Genomic DNA, 16,776 nt, shown 5'->3' on the forward strand with positions numbered 1-16,776 from the left:
CAAGAAACATTTGCATTTCATTGTTTTGAAAATAAATTATTAATTTAAAACAAAAACAAAAAATAAATAACAAAATTTATAATTTGGGTAAAAAACAACAACAAATAGTTCGTGTTTTAATGTGTTAGTTTAATCCGTGTGTCAGCATGTGTCAAACAAAATTTTATTAAATTACGTTTAAACTTTTGTACTATGTAATCAAATGTCAGTGTTGTGTATTATCTATTGTATGTGTAAAAAAAATATTCTTTCCTGTACACACAAATAGCAATTTAAATACTACTTCATAAATTACATTTATCTAAATGTTTTGTTTTATACAAAATTTTGCTAACTAAGTATTACAACTAAATTTAGTGTTAAAAAAAACTGCCTCTGCAATGGAAAAAATCTCTACTTGGCTAAAAATTCTAAAACCTGCAGCATTAAAATTTAAAAAAACTAAATTGATATATTTTTGTCTAACCGCATTTCTATCTCTTTTTGCATAAACAAAAACAGTATACGTTGAAATTTTTTTATTTTTTATTTATAAAATTTTTTTTTGTGTTTAATTTTATTTAATGCCTTGATTTTCTTTGATTTTGTTTTATTATTATTATTATTTTGTTTTGTATGTATATGTTTCTTTTTAAAATGTTTTCCTTTTCTTTTTGTAGCAAAAATTTAAAATAGCAAAATTTGTTGTTTTTAGAAAAAAAAAATTAAAAATTTCCAAACATTTTATTAATTACAATTTAAAGCTTAATATATCAAATGTTTAGTTAAAATTTATTAAAACTTTTAAAAAAACCTCGTCTTTAGAGCTTTTATATTATTTTAATCTAAGAAAGCTCTTGTATTAAAAGCTTTTATATTCGTTTTATAATATTTTGCTAATTTCAATTTATTTCTAAAGCTTTAACAATTGCAGCAATATTAATATTTAAAAGCTTTTTAGAAAAACTCTAAATTTTCAGCAAATTTTCTTAAATATTGTAACAATGGTATTGTAGTTTGACTTATTAAAAAAGCAATTGTTATAATGTTAAAAAATTATTTTATTAAAATAAAGCACAAATTCCATAACTTTAATACTAAACAACAATTTTGCTAGACATTATTTGCTTTTAAAAATAAAGTTTTTTTTGTAAATCTTCTTAAAGAAAAGGAAAATACTTAGAAATTATTGTTGTTATTTTGATTTTTTTATTATTATTTTTTGATTTCATTTAATTTATTTGTAAATGTAAATAATCCAATTGGGTGTGTGTTTTCTTCTATGTTTTTTTATATTCGTTCAAATACATTTTTTGGTATGTCTATGATTGACTTGATTGTGTGGTCATGTATAAAAAAAAACAAAAACAAAACTATATATAAAACCTTAAACCATCAAAAAACACAATTCAAAAATTCCTTAAAAAAAATACATACAAAAACTATAAAATAAAAAAAAAATGGATAAAAAATCAGGACTAAATTTCCCACCGGATCATAGTACCACAGCTGCTTCATTATCGGCCTCGGCAATCGCCGCTGCCACCAACAACCCTACTCCTGGCAACGGACTATTGGCCACCCCCATATCCATGCAAAATCTGGTTACCTTAGCCTCTCTGAATCCCGCCAGTGTACAGGCCACCCATGTTACGCAAGGTGCTACCGGCCAGCATCACAGTGTGCCCACATCTCAGGCTCTTACATTCAATGCGGCCCAGGTTCATCATCATCATCACCATCATCAGCAACAACAACAGCAAGCTCATCAGCAACAACAACAACAGCATCATCAAGCTCATATGGCTCAACTAACCGTTGCTCATCAAATGTCAATGGCTGCCGCTACGCCTCCATCATTAGCTGCACATTTTGCTGCTGGTCCCACTGGTCATCATCATGCTCTCTGTAAGTACAAGTTTTCCTTATTCTTCTTTTATTATTTCATTTACAATTAAATGACATTTATTGGTTTGTTTAAATGTTTAAATTTGTGTTTTTAGTTAAACAATTTTTATTGTAATTAGTTAATGCACCCAGCCCCCTTTAGTAGTTATTGCATGCTTTAAAAGCTAATTTATCTCTGTTCTTATCCTTTTCCTTAAATGTCCTGTATTTTCCTTTAATAAGCACTTAATTAAATAATAAATTATAACAAGCAATTTTTAAGTATTTAGTTTAAGCTTTTAAAGCTTTCAAATAGTAAAAGCTTTATTTAATAACAATTAAGATTATAAAGCTTAGTTAAGTTGTTTGCTTTCAGAAAAGCTTTCATTATAGTGATTTATTAGGAAAGCACAAGCATTGAGCAGCATTTATTAATGGCATATGTATAACAAACCTTATTTACAATAAAACATTTTAAAGAATATGAAACAAAAATGTATTCCTAACAGTTTAATTTAGGTCTTTAAATATTTTAATTTAAAGCTTTAATATTTGTCAGTTAATTTTATTTAAAGTTGTATTTTAGAAAATTAAAAGCACAAAGTCAAATTAAAATTATTAAAAGCTTTTTAAAAATTGAACCTTATCATATAAATACATTTAAAATAAAAAAATAAATTATTTTTAAAATGAAAAAATTAATGTTATTAAGAATAACAAAAGCTCATTAAACGTTTTTGCTAAAAGTTGTTATGTTTTTCAAGAAAATTTATAAAAAATTCTGAATCTTTTTAAATAAGCTTTAAAAACACTTAAAAGTCTGTTTAACGATTAATCATTATAAGTATTAATACAAGCTTTTCAAACACTTAAACTCGTAAAGCTTTTTTCATTAACTTAAAATTCAGTCGCAATTATTTTTCACAATTAAACTCATTTTTATTTTAAAGTGCAAAATTTTAAAGCATTTTATTTAATAAATTGTTTCCACTTTAATTCAAAAGGCTTTTTTAACAACTTAAATCCATAAGCTCTTAGAGATTTTTGCGGGCAATCTAAAGTATTTTTCACAAATTTTAATTTAAATACATTTTTATTATAAAATGATAAACTTTACGAATCAATTTAAAATTTATTTTTTACTACAAACATTTTTATTTTCCCGAATATGTATAAAACATCATTTATTTTAACTAAAAAAAGCTTATCTTATCAACTTAAAATTTATAAGTTGAACAACTTTTGAAGCTCATCATGGCAATTATAAAATTTACCTATATTTAACGCTTTTACAGCATATAAATCAAAAAGCTTTTTTTCAATATTTTCAAATTAACCCTTGAATGCATATTGTCTACATTCCAGTTCCACTTAATTTTACACCAATATAAGCTTGATACTAATTCAGATTCTCCTTCAGAAAAATCAAATGGCGTACAATAAGACTCAGCTAAAGAAATTATAAATCAAATTAAAGCTATAGGAAATATAATAACTAAAAATCAAATAAATATTTGATAATTTATAGAAAAATAAAATTAAAAATCATGCATTTAAGGTTTAAAATTACTTAAACTTTTTTACTGTCAAACCTTAACATTTCCGAGCAAGTTCATAAATAACTGTTTTATTAAACAAAAGCTTCAAAAACACTTAAGTACTTCACTTAAACGCCAAAAGCTTTTATAACAACTTTAAGCTTTTTTACTCTTAAAGCTTTTTGCAGTTAATCTTAAGTATTTTTCAGCAGTTTTAATTTAAATACATTACAAATACAAAGTTTTCAAGCATTTCAATTAAAAAAAGGTTTCCAATAAAATTAAAATTTCCTTATGTACTATTAGCATCTATATTTTCGCTAAAATGTATTAGAAAGCTTTAAAGCATTAAAAGCTCTTACATTTTTTAACGTCTGATCAAGTAATAGCGTCTAGTTGCAAGTAATAATTTCAAGCATTTCTAAAACTTAAACTAGATCTTTTTTATCAACGTAAATTCCTAAGTTTTGCATTCAAACTTAAGTATTTTTCAGTTATATCAATTGAAAGCTAATCTTATTACAAAATGCTTTTTCAAACAATTTAAAATATATAAGTTATAAAACTCTTAAAGCTTTTAGTTTTCAATTTTAGATATTTCCTTTCAATTTCCACCCAAAAAAAAACGCTTCTTTTTATTATAAATGAAATCTTAATCTTAACACTAACAGTTCTTAGACAGGATTTATTAACTCGATATTTTTATTATGTTTAAACTGGACTTAAATGCATTCAATACAGTAACTATTCTAAAACTTGATTGATGTACAATAGATAAATATTAATGTTCGACGACTCTAATTTAAATTCCCGAATACTTTTGTAGCTTAATCGATGTTGTAAATTTCCACATGAATCACCACGGGTCAGGTATTGGGTGGAACCATTACTTTTTTCCGTCTTTAAGTGACACATTTTTCGAACCAGTCTTGCCTGCATTTTAGTTTAAGCACTAGTTTTCTCTCTATCAAGAGAACTATCATGAGCTCATGAGAGTATTTATTGGTACTCGTGTTGTGTTTATGTAAAAAACCGATTAGTATTCGTGCCTTGTTTTGTTACCATTGCTTTATTGTAACCCTTTGGAAACAATACGACATAAAGATTGAAATTTCAATTGAACACAACCTTAGGGACTAGCTATTTTGCTGATCACAAGCTGATCACAAGAACTACTGCACCAAATTGCACAGAAATTTCATACGAAGTGAGGAGACTTTCTTTGATGTTCTATTTTTGTCCGCTAGATGCCATCACAGTTATAGATTTTATAAAACTTTCCTTTAATATTTTAGAAGCCAGAATGATTAATACTTCGATTTTCTATAATTTTTTTTAATAGAAGTTCACTACTGTTCTTTTATTAGTCAGAGTTTTTTCACTCGTTGACCCATAAAGAATGACAAACAAAAAACTCAGTTTATTGTCAAAAATTTCACTAATAATTCAAAGGGAATTTTGTGAAATATTTATGTTGTAGAAAGACTAAAAGCAGATTCTTGTTTATAATACAAATTTAATAAATATGAAAATTCTTTGAAATTTACTGGCATTTTTATACAGTTAACCATGAAAGGCAAGGGTATATATAAGTTTGTCATTCCGTTTGTAATTTCTAAGTTTTTTTTATTTGCGACCCCACAAAGTATATATTTTCTGGATCGTTATAGATAGCGTAGTCGATGTAGATATGTCAATTTTAACGGTTGAAATCAACTTTCCGAAACCCCTAAATAACTTTCATACACCAATATATCCGCTAAAGTCCAAAATAGCTGCTATTTAAAATGACTTCCTTGATTTGTTACCTATTTTCAGAAAATTTTGTTTTCACCAAAAATTTTTTTTAACAAATTTTTTTTTCCGAATTTTTTTTTCTCCAAAAATATATTTTTTAATATTTATCGTAAAGTATATTTTAGTGAAGGGTATATCTGATTCGCCACAACCGAATATAGCACTCTTACTTGTTTCTTTGTTTTTTAGATGTTTAGTATCAAACAAATTTATTGTTCAAATTTTAATAAACGTATTTATAAGCTACGATTTATTAAGAAACAGCAATTTCGGTTTAAGCATTGACTTGTAGCAGCAAATATCATCCTTATACTACATACATATGTATATAGCAGTGGTGGGCATAAAGAGAACATGGATTAGTTTCTTTCTCTGTTGTAATCTGAACAGCTTTTAATGAACTTCGTTGTTATTCGCTTTGTTTACAGTTAAACAAGCGATTATGTTCGGCTCCTAGTAGCTATGAGTGTCGGCCACTTATATAAAGCCAAAATACATACAAATTTCCCAACATTTTCTCAACAGTTATTCCGTTTTTTGTTTAAAAATAAGAAAATTTATGAATAAATTTATTAAAGGCTTTCCTTTGTCGACCTGCATCCATACAATACTGCTCAATGGTTTCATATTAAAAATATTCGTCATAGAAAAGGACAAACAATAATAAAAAAAAAACGAGAAAGAATAAACTCTGTGTATATAAAGGATAATAATCTGCAAACTGTTAAATATCAAAGTACAAATTTTTGTCTTTTTAATATTTATATATTTTTGCCATGATTTTTTGTTGCTGATTTTTTACGTTTTGTTTGTTTTTTTTTTATTGTAAAAAGACAAAATACCCAACACAGCCATTGAATGGAATGTAATAAATGAAAATATTTGAAAAACATAGCAAAAAAATACTCTACAAAAGATGAAAATCAAAAAAGCATTTTGCTGCTGCTGTTGTCGAGCTTAAAAAATATGACAAAATTGCTAAACGAAACAATGATATTCTTTGGCAATAAACAACAACGACAGGATATGGTGACAATAAAACAAAAAAAAAAAAACATAAAAAAATATTTCCATAAACAACAACAACAACAATTTTGTTCATGAAAATGAATAACAACAATATGTTTTTTGAACTTTTTTTGTCACTGTCTTTATTTAGGTGTGTGTGTGCTTGTATGACTGACTGTTTGAATTTGTCTGTGACTTTACTTTTCTCTACCAGGAGGGACTTAAACAATGCCATGTTTTGTTGTTAGATTTTTTTTTGCAGTTTGAACTTTTTTTGAACTGAAAACAACAAAATGATTTTGAATTTTTATTAGATATAAAACAACAACAACCATAGCAGCAACACTAAAACAACGCAAATCTGCTGAATCTATGTTCAATCAATAAATATAAAAAAAAACACACACAAAATCACACTAATTTTTGACAAATACAGAACTGGGACGAAAAGGCCACAGAGAACGAAATCAGAAAAACAGCAGCAGTGTACGACTTTGTTGAATTATACATATGTAGCAGTTAGCTAGACTCGCGTCACTTTTATGAATACATTATGATTAATTGGGTCCGTTTTTCAAAAAGTTTATTTTTTAAAAAAATGTTAAAAGAATCATTTTTGAAAAGTCAATTTTTTTAAGAAGCTTCTTTTTCAAAAGCCAATTTATAAAAAGGGTACTTTTTTAAAGAAAGATTCCTTTTTTGAAAATGGTAAATTTTTTTAAAAATGGTACTTTTTATAAAAATAAACAAAATTTATAAGAGAAAATTTAAGTTTTCTTTGTTTTTATAATGGTGCCGTGGTTATGCTTCAGTCCGCCTTACTCATTGAGAGATGATTCTGTAGAGTTGTATTTGATCTATATAGCGAGGAGAGGCATGTTCAGCATCATGTAATAGCAAGACAGGTTAGTCTCTATATCTTATTTAGAATGGAGTGGTGTGTTTTAAATTTTAAGGTTGGTTTTATGAACACTGTGAACATTAAGGTGGCCCTTGTTTTGTACTTTTATGAATTGTCCACCAAAAGGTACTTTACCCTAGATATGCACAATATAAAAATTGTTTCAAAATTATTTCCATAAATGTGGTAAAAAGTGTTTTAAAAGTGGTCGACTTTTCGACCACCAGGCGATCTTAAAAATGGAGGAACATTTCAATAAAGCTTTCCTTTTTCCATTTTGTGTATCATTTATTAAAACTAAAAAATAGTAAGAGGTCTATATTCGGCTGTGCCGAATCTTATATACCCTTCACCAAATTATACTTCAAAATACAAATTTTAAAAATTTTTAGGTAAACAAATTTTTTTTTTACAAAGTTGTTTTTTTAATTTTTTGAAAAAAAAATATTTTCGAATTGTTATTTTAAAATTTAATTTTTTTTAAATTTAAAAAAAAGATTTTAAATTTTAAAAAAAAATTTTTTGTTTTTAAATATTTTTTTTTTGGGGGAAAAAAAAATTCGGGTTAAAAATTATTTGACCCATTGTATGGTCTTATATACATATGTTGTGAAATATCTATCATTAGATATCCATATTGTCTATATTAATGACTTAGTAATCCAGATATAGGTAAAAAATTGGTCAAAAATCGAGGTTGTCCTGTTTTTTTCCTCATATCTCAGCCATTTGTGGACCGATTTTGCTGATTTTAAATAGGAATCTTCTCGAAAGCAAGTCTGACAGAATTATTGAAGATTTGGATACCGAAGATATCTGGGGTCTTCAGAAAATTGATTTCAACAGTCAGACAGATGGACAGACGGACATGGCTTAATCGATTCCGCTATCTATAAGGATCCAGAATACATATATATACTTTATAGGGTCGGAAAATTATATTGTGGAAATTACAAACGGAATGCCAAACAAACGCTATGTTTACAATGTCGCTAAAAAGTCACCAATGTAGTCGACAAAACTGGTGACTTGGATATACTTGTCTTCAGGATTCCTTCAGGGAATAAACACAAAATGAGGATTACAAATTTTAAAAGTTGTAGCTATTATGGGTTAATGTGGAGACCGATTTGAAATTGACGGATTCCGAGGAAAATTTTTTTTGGTAAATAAAAAATACCTTTCTTAGCTTATTTGGATTTTGGAATTTTAATTTTCTAGGACATTATTAACCATTTTATATCTATATATTTAGACATTACAAATTATTAACCCTCTAACCAGTAAACTTTAAAAAGCAAAAAAAAAAGTCGAATAATATTTTTTAGGGTAATGACCCAATAAACTCAGAACAGCCATCAGAAACTAATTTGCAAATTAAGTTTAGGAACCAAGTGCAAAAAGGTGAAGAGTGCCTCAGGGCATTGTTGCTGCTTTAGGTGTAAACACCAATAATTATGATACGATTTTATTGAAAAAATAATGAAAAAAAACTAATAAAAAATATTTCGAGTAGATCGGGCGAATAAAAGTTAGTAAAACTTTGATTAAAAAAAAAAATCACACACAAAATTTCACGTGCTAAAATTATGACATCACTCACAAAACAGTTGACAGAACAAAAACTAAAAGTCAGAATCCATTTCGACCTTCGAGGGAAATGTTAACAAATCTTTAACTAAAGTCACAGTTGAATATTTAAAAAAAAAATATAATTACTGTTTGAGATAATTGGTGCTTTGTAATGCATGCTTTGAGGCACTCTTGCGGGTTAGACGGTTAAAAATATCAAAGGGATTGTGTTACCATAAAATTACAAAATGGTAAATTAGCATTTCAAAGATGCAATCTGATATTAAATATTAGAAAATTGACTAAGAAATAATTTTAACAAATGTGTGACCAAAAACAATATTTCCTCGAAATCCGCCAATTACGGTCCTTAAGCTAACCCATAATATATTTTTATCCTCATCCGTTAGTGTTTATTAGAATCGAAAACAATTTGTTTTGAAATTTCGTTTAAAAAAAAATTTGAAAAGTTAAAATTTTGATTTGAGATTTGCACGAAACTTCAAATAAAACGTGCAACGATATTTCTCAACTTTTAAGCATTTGATTTTTAGATGATTAAGAACAATTTTAGAATTATCTAATAGCATGTTGCCCATCCAGTTCGTTATCATTTGGTCTACCCCTAAATCTTTTAGGGCACTAACTACTGCTTATTTCAAAATTTGTTCAAGGTTTTTTTTACAATATTATAGTCACAAAGATTATTTATATGATTTTGGTAAACATAGTATGGTAAAGTTAAGATTCTTATGATTGTCTCAATCATATACATTATTGTAGTAAATAAATATATGTTTATTGCATGAGAATTTGCCGTTCTCAGATTATGATATCCATAAGCCGAGAACAAAATATGGTAAATCCTTTATTATAAAAATAGTTGTCACAAACATATACTTATTTACTACAATCACATATATGATTGCTACCTCCATGTGAATCATAACTTTACCATATTTCAAAAACTTGTAAAAATGCTGAAATGTAGGGTATTCTATAAAATAAAACCTCAGCAAAAATAAAAAGAGTTTTTTTCAAAAATCCTCACTATTCAAAGCGTAAATTTTAATATTCTTCAATATGCGAGTATTTTTTGATTTTCTCTACGATTTTTGTTGTTGTTTATATTCATTATTATAGCCACCATCAAAGAATATGGAGGCTGTATTGATTTTGTCATTCCGTTTGTAACACATCGAAATATTCATCGCAGACCCAAAAAAGTATATATATTTTGGGTCCTCATAAGATTCTATGATGATCTAGCTAATTCCGTCCATCTGTCTGTCGAATGAAAGCACCATAGGGCCCAAACAAAAGAATCTAGCTGGATGAAATTTTCCACAAATAATCTGCTAAGGTTTGTTTGGTATTGAAAATGAGGGTCATAATTTCACCTAGCATCCATACAAATGACCCATCGGAATACTGTTTGATCAGTCATCAAAACTTTGATTATGCTACAATTCTGATAAAATGTTGCATAGGTTCTAAGTATTCTAAAAAAATTCTAAAACATTCTGTAAAGTAAGGCGAAAATCGGGCAACATTTGTTTCTAAGTCCCAAACATAGTCCCCCTCAGAAAATTACTTGAACATTCATAATTGTCTTATAATAATTAATATCGCGATGAAGTTGGTCATAAACAAGTTTTATATGAACCTAAATCTATGTAACAACTTTTCTGAGAATCGGTCCATAATATTACCCTACCCACCAGAAAAATATTTTATTGTCAATAAATAAATTCTAGAAAATATAGTTCGGACCATTCAAGTCCCCATAGAAGGCCGAAACTACATATTGATGGTGGGTATACAAGATTCGTCACATAAGATGTCTAATCTTGTAGGTAGACTACAATGGGTCAAAATCGGAAAAAATATTTTTTAACCCGAATTTTTTTTTCATCCAAAGTTTTTTTTTTGCTAAATATTAAAAAAAAAATTGAAAAACAAAAAAAAAAAAATTTTAATTTTAAAACAAATATTAAAATATTAAAAAATGGAAAAAAAAATTTCCAAAAAATTAAAAAAAAAACAACTTTGGAAAAAAATAAATTTTTTTTACCTAAAATTTTTAATGTGAAGTATAATTTGGTGAAGGGTATATAAGATTCGGCACAGCCGAATAAAGCTCTCTTACTTGTTTTTTTTTTGGTTGTTTATATTCATTTTTTGCAGTTAAAAAACTTTCAATGGTCTGTTTGTTTGTATGCTTTGGTTTTAAAACAAAAATTTAGATTTGACTTTTTATTGTTGTTGTTTCCATTTTCATTTTTATTTTTATTATTTAGTCAGTTGTCAGTTGTAGCGCAGGAGTTAGAGTTTGAGATTATGCCGTGTCGTTGATGTTACTCATGGTCGTTGGATTTTTCCAGATTTAAAGTTGACTTTCCGACCATACATGAGGATTTGTACAAAGGATGTAGGTACTATGTACTATGTGTTGTGTGCACAATAAAACCCATAAAGATTTGTTTATTTAATCATGAACATTGACTGGTTGTTTTTAGTTTTAGGTTTTTTTTTTATTAGAGAAAACTTTGTTGGTAAATATTTAGAGCGTTAGAAAAGAGTATTTTCAATGTTTTGATTTCTTTTGTTTTAGTGGCAAACCCAGCTTTAGTCAGGTGTTAGTGAAGTGGAATATTAAAAAAAACTGGGGTTTGACTAAAATATTTGTCAAAATATTTTGTGATTAAATGAGAAAACAAAAAATAAAATATGGTTGAGGTTAGAAGGTAAGGAGGAGCAGGATGATATGAAAGTTTCTAAATAATTTTAAATTAATTTAAGTTAGAAACAAGTAAGAAAGTATAGTTGGTCAAGTGCGATCATATGATACCCTACATCGAGAAGATAATTATAAATAGGTTTCTTTTAAAATTTATATGGAAGCTATATGGATTCCGAGCCAAAAAAACTGCTCATCTTTAGAGGCCAAGAACGAATCAAAAGGTCAAAGGGAATACCGCAATTCCAAAAAATTGTAGCGAAAATCCCAAAAAATTATATTTTTTACAATTTTGCCCATAAGGTTCACATTTCTTTCGAGGCTGAGAAAATACTTTGGGGATAAATAGGCAACACATCAAGGTTTCCAAAGCTGCTTTCCGTTTTCTGATCCCAGTTTTGGGATTTTAGAACATGTGTCCCAAAGTTGAAATTTTGATAAAAAATTGGTTAAATACCAAAGGACGTAGGGGCGACATGTTTGAAAAATGTGACATGTTTTTAATACCAAAATATTCTGCGTAAAGATACCTTACAGAAAAAAATAAAATTATTGTATATTCAAGAAAGAAAGTTCTTTTTTTTGTAAAAAAAAAGAGTTAAGTCACATTTTCTGAAATCTTTTCTCTGAAATCTTTTTTATATTATTGGTAATTTAGTCTACCTAAAAAAGTTCCAGTCCATTTGGTCCAAAAGTACGCAATATGTTTAAGAAAAAATTTAATGACTAAAACTCGGAAGTTGTAAGAGATAAATAGAACACGCAAGACAAAGCCGAGTGCTCTATAACAATATAAGAATCTTTAAACTCGGATGGGAAACAAAAAAATGGCCCTTGTTTAAAAATTTTACATGTCGAAGGTACATAACTTTGAGCTTCAATAGCGCCGCTCTTGGAGCATTTGTAGGGCCCATTTTTATAACTTAAACTCGAATACTCCTTGGCTACGCCCACGTAAATTTGATCTCGATCAGCTGTTTAAAAATGACATATTTATTTCCAAAAAATTTTTATTCTGCCCCACTGTGCAATATGACGCTTTAAACGAATTTGTTGCGTGCGATACAGATTCCCAGTAATGGTCTGGCCAGTTTTCAATAGCTCATAATAGATATCACCAGTGTTTAAAAAGCTACGATAACTAACAAATTTTTAACTGTTGCTACAACTACTGCTTCAAAAAAGTGTATGTAGCGGTAGCAGTAGCATTTGTCTTTTCTCGTTTTCTTGTTTTAATTTTTAAGGTAGCAGTAAAGTAGCAGTTGATGCAGCAGTTAAGGTAGCAATAAAAGTAGTCAAAAAAGAAAATCTTCAGTCATAACACCAAAATTGACAGAATTAAACACTGTGTGTTGTTTTTGTTTTGAGAGAGTTTGAAAGAATTATTCGTTTTTATTCGTCTCAGATGTTCGTGTTGCTAACAGAAAGATCGTGTTTTCTGTGTGTATAACAAAAAAGCCGAACTTTTGTTAACAACACGACCAACTTACACAAATATACATTCACAACAACAACACATAATATACTTTTTTGGCTGAAGATTTTTATTTTTGACTTATTTTATTGCTAATTCAACTGCTACTTAGCTGCTACATCAACTGCTACTTAACTGTTACTTCTTCTACTACCTCAACTGCTACTTCTATTACTACTAAATTTTAAAAGTAGCAGAATTAATAAAAAACTAATGACTGCTACATCAAAACTTTTCCTTTTTTAAGGTAGCAATAGAAAATAAATTACTCTGCTACTTTTAAATTTTTCTTTTATTAGTACTACTACAACTACTGCTACCAAAATGTGAAGGTAGTAGTAGTAGTAGTAATTATTGACTCCGAGTTTTTATTAATTTTTTAACTAGACTACTTGCGTTTTTTCGTTGCTACTGCTACTTGTAGTCTAGTTTTTTAAACACTGGATATCACCCTTTTGCTACCACCAAATATAAAGCATTACCTTAGCGCCATGTACATATATTTGACATGGTGTCGATACAGCTGGTTGGTAGGGCTTCACGTACAATCTTTTACCCTTCGGTGGTGTTGGGTAAAACAAATTTAAAATTGTTTACCCTAATAACGAGTTACCATAACCTGGCCTTCGATATTTCACTACCTTTATATGTATTCGAAATTTTCGGAATCCATTAACTTTGCTTTGGCTAAAAGCTTTATAAGTTCCAGTCCCGCCAACTACCATAGTTACTCTCATAGTATTCATAGTTAAATATTTTGGTTTTATTATTATACATTTTCCAATTTACTCTTATATATTTAATATAAAAGTAAATATCAACAACACGTCGAGTTCTTTCAAGTTTTTCGTGATTATAAAATATTCCAAAAAAATACATATTTTTTTTTATTTATTTATTTATTCAAGCACCTCAATTAAAAACAACAATACAACAATGTAAAATAAATGAAAAAAATATTGCATGAGTTGAGTAAGAAATACAAAAAAAAATATACAACCTTTTATGCAACTGAACGCCAATTTTAAATCCTTTTGTGTAATATTTCGTTTTTGTATATCATCATGCTTTTCTTTTTTTTTTTTTGTTTATTTTTTGCCATATTTTTATACAAAAGAATATGAAATTTGAAAATTTTGTATCTCACACTCAAACATTCCCAAAGAGATGCTTAAAATTGCAAACAGAAAATCATGTTGCAAAAAAACGAAAAGGAAAAAAAAAGTTTTAAAAGTTTACCTTTATATGAGTGTATTTCTTTTGTTTTAGTTTTGTTTGCATGTATATAAGTGTGCTTTTACATCCTTATATTAGCATGGCCCAAAATTTAAGGAGGTTAGCGAAACTAGTACATTTTTGCCTTAAAATTGCAAGTACAGTTTGTTTGAACAGTATTCCGGGGGACCATTGGCATGGGGGTAATGTGAAATCTTGGCCCATTTTCAATACCAAGAAACCTTATCAACAGAGAGTGTGGAATATGTCAGCAATTAGCTGCTTTCGTTTTGGCCCTATCGTATTTTCAACAGACAGATAGACGGACGGTTATAGCTAGATCACCTTAGCATCTTAAAATGCCCCAGAATATATACACTTTGTGAGTTGCTAATAAAAAAACGATATACCGCCCATCTTTTTTATACCCCTCACCTTCGTGAGAAGGGTATATATAAGTTTGTCATTCCGTTTGTAATTTTCACAATATAATTTTCCGACCATATAAAGTATATATATTCTGGATCCTTATAGATAGCGGAGTCGATTAAGCCATGTACGTCTGTGTGTATGTCTGTCCGTCTGTCTGTCCGTCTGTTTGTTGAAATCAATTTTCTGAAGACACCATATCTTCGGGATCCAAATCTTCAATAATTCTGGCAGATATGCTTTAGAGAAGTTTCCTATTTAAAATCAGTAAAATCGGTCCACTAATGGCTGAGATATGAGGACAACCTCGATTTTTTTTACCTATTTTTGACCTATATCTTGTTTACTAAGTCATTAATATAGACAAAATGATAGATATTTCAAAGGCTTTTCCAACGACGTATATAAGACCATAGTAAGTTGGACCTACAATGGGTCAAAATCGGAAAAAATATGTTGTAAACCGAATTTTTTTTTTCACCAAAAAATTAAAAAAAAAATATTTTTTTTTAAAAATTAAAAAAAAAAAATTTAAAATAAAAATTCCAAAATTTTTTTTTTCCAAAAAATTAAAAAATCTACTTTGGAAAAAAAATGTTGTTTACCTAAAAATATTTAAAATTTGTATTTTGAAGTATAATTTGGTGCTGGGTATATAAGATTCGGCACAGCCGAATATAGCTCTCTTACTTGTTGATGTTAGAATCGGTTATCAAAATCAAAGTAATTATTATTTTATATAAGGATATCGACAATTTTTCTGGACATTTAAATATAGGACCCTCCTACTGCACATATGTGTATGCATGAATGTGATTTAGTATGTGTTGAGTTGTGATATTTATGTTTTTAATACAATCCTACAAAATACATAAATGTATGTATAGGAATGAGAGCTGGAAGTAAAAAAAAAATACAGGAAAATTATTATACACTTGTATTTGTATAATTAGAAAAAAACAGTTCATACAAATTGAACCAAGTACCATATAAAAACATACAATTATATACACACAAATTTATTTAATTTTACAGTGAGTCACATAATTAGAAAGTTTTCTTTTTTTTTCAATCACAAAATGACATTATAACTTTGATTTCGAAATAAATACTTTCTCAAAAAATATGTTTTTTAACAAAATTAATTAGTTTTCTACAAAAAAAGGACATAAAAACAAATTTTCATCAAAAAAATGTTAATGTGCTAACGTTCTTTTCGGTAAAACTTAATTATGCAAAAAATCACTGAAAATCTTTTTTCATCCAAATACAGCGGAAATTCTACTAACGAATTTCTCGGTTCCATAATTTTAGTAGTATTTTTAGACGCCAGATGTGAACACCATTTTTCCTCTCAAACATCTCCCGTAGCCGCACAAAATTCGTAATGAAAGATTAACTTGAACCAAGGAAAAAAAAAATGCAATATTTAAGATGCAAGAAAAATGTTCCTGCTAAAAGTTAATTTTATAAAAAAATATCCGATAAGGCAGATGTTTATTTTCATTTTAAATATTCACAGTCTGCTGATTTATGAAAGACATAGATACCAAATCAAATGCCAATCTGCAATTACCTTCAATTACAAAAAGAATTGTCTCCTTACCAAGGACTCCTAAGTTGGCAAGTTGTGTGGCCATAAGTAAGAATATTCATATTCTAGGACCAATAATAAAGGCCAAGGGAAAGAAATAGCTCCAGCAGTAGTGATGATTGAGTACATTTCTCTAGACATTTTAAAGCATACGATCCAATAGGCTGGCATCTCTGGTGACCGGACAAAACTTCTACATTTTCAGTTTTTTTAATGCTGTTTTTTAAATATTTTTTTGTGAAAAAATAGTTAAAATAGTAAATTCATAATTGAAATGAATTTTGTAATAAATATTATTAATCGAACATGACTTTTTTCCCCAAACTTTTTTCATTGTCATGTGATAATTTCGCAAATATTTTCTCATTTTGAAACTGAAAAACATAAAAAATAAAAAAAATTCCAAGGAAATTTTCAAAAATTTTTGATCAACATAAAAATATAAATGAAATTGAAATTACATGTATTTTCCAAGCCTTCTAAATTTTGTTTGAAAACTTAAAATATGAAAAGAACATACTATTTAAGAAAGTATTAGTAAAGGTATTTATAGACGGCAATACTGAGTATTAATATTTGTCAAAAACTCAAGTGATTTACGGTCGGTATTCAAAATTTGTTTAAAACAATTCAAAAACTACA

General features: G+C 27.9%; 1 protein-coding gene across 6 annotated transcripts in view; it reads left to right on the plus strand.

Moving 5' to 3' along the window:
- The window catches only part of bru2 (bruno 2), a 294,037-nt gene that overhangs the window by 270,863 nt on the left and 6,398 nt on the right, over positions 1-16,776 (plus strand). For 5 of the 6 annotated variants that reach the window (XM_065502493.1, XM_065502498.1, XM_065502497.1 and 2 more), the window contains one exon: positions 1,456-1,887. The exons of the other annotated variant lie outside the window; for it this stretch is intronic. In XM_065502493.1, coding sequence (XP_065358565.1) covers positions 1,456-1,887 — 432 coding nt within the window. The remainder of the gene's footprint in view (positions 1-1,455; positions 1,888-16,776) is intronic. 6 annotated transcript variants of the gene reach the window in all.

Source organism: Calliphora vicina, chromosome 2 (genome assembly GCF_958450345.1).
Source record: "Calliphora vicina chromosome 2, idCalVici1.1, whole genome shotgun sequence".
Taxonomy (NCBI): domain Eukaryota; kingdom Metazoa; phylum Arthropoda; class Insecta; order Diptera; family Calliphoridae; genus Calliphora; species Calliphora vicina.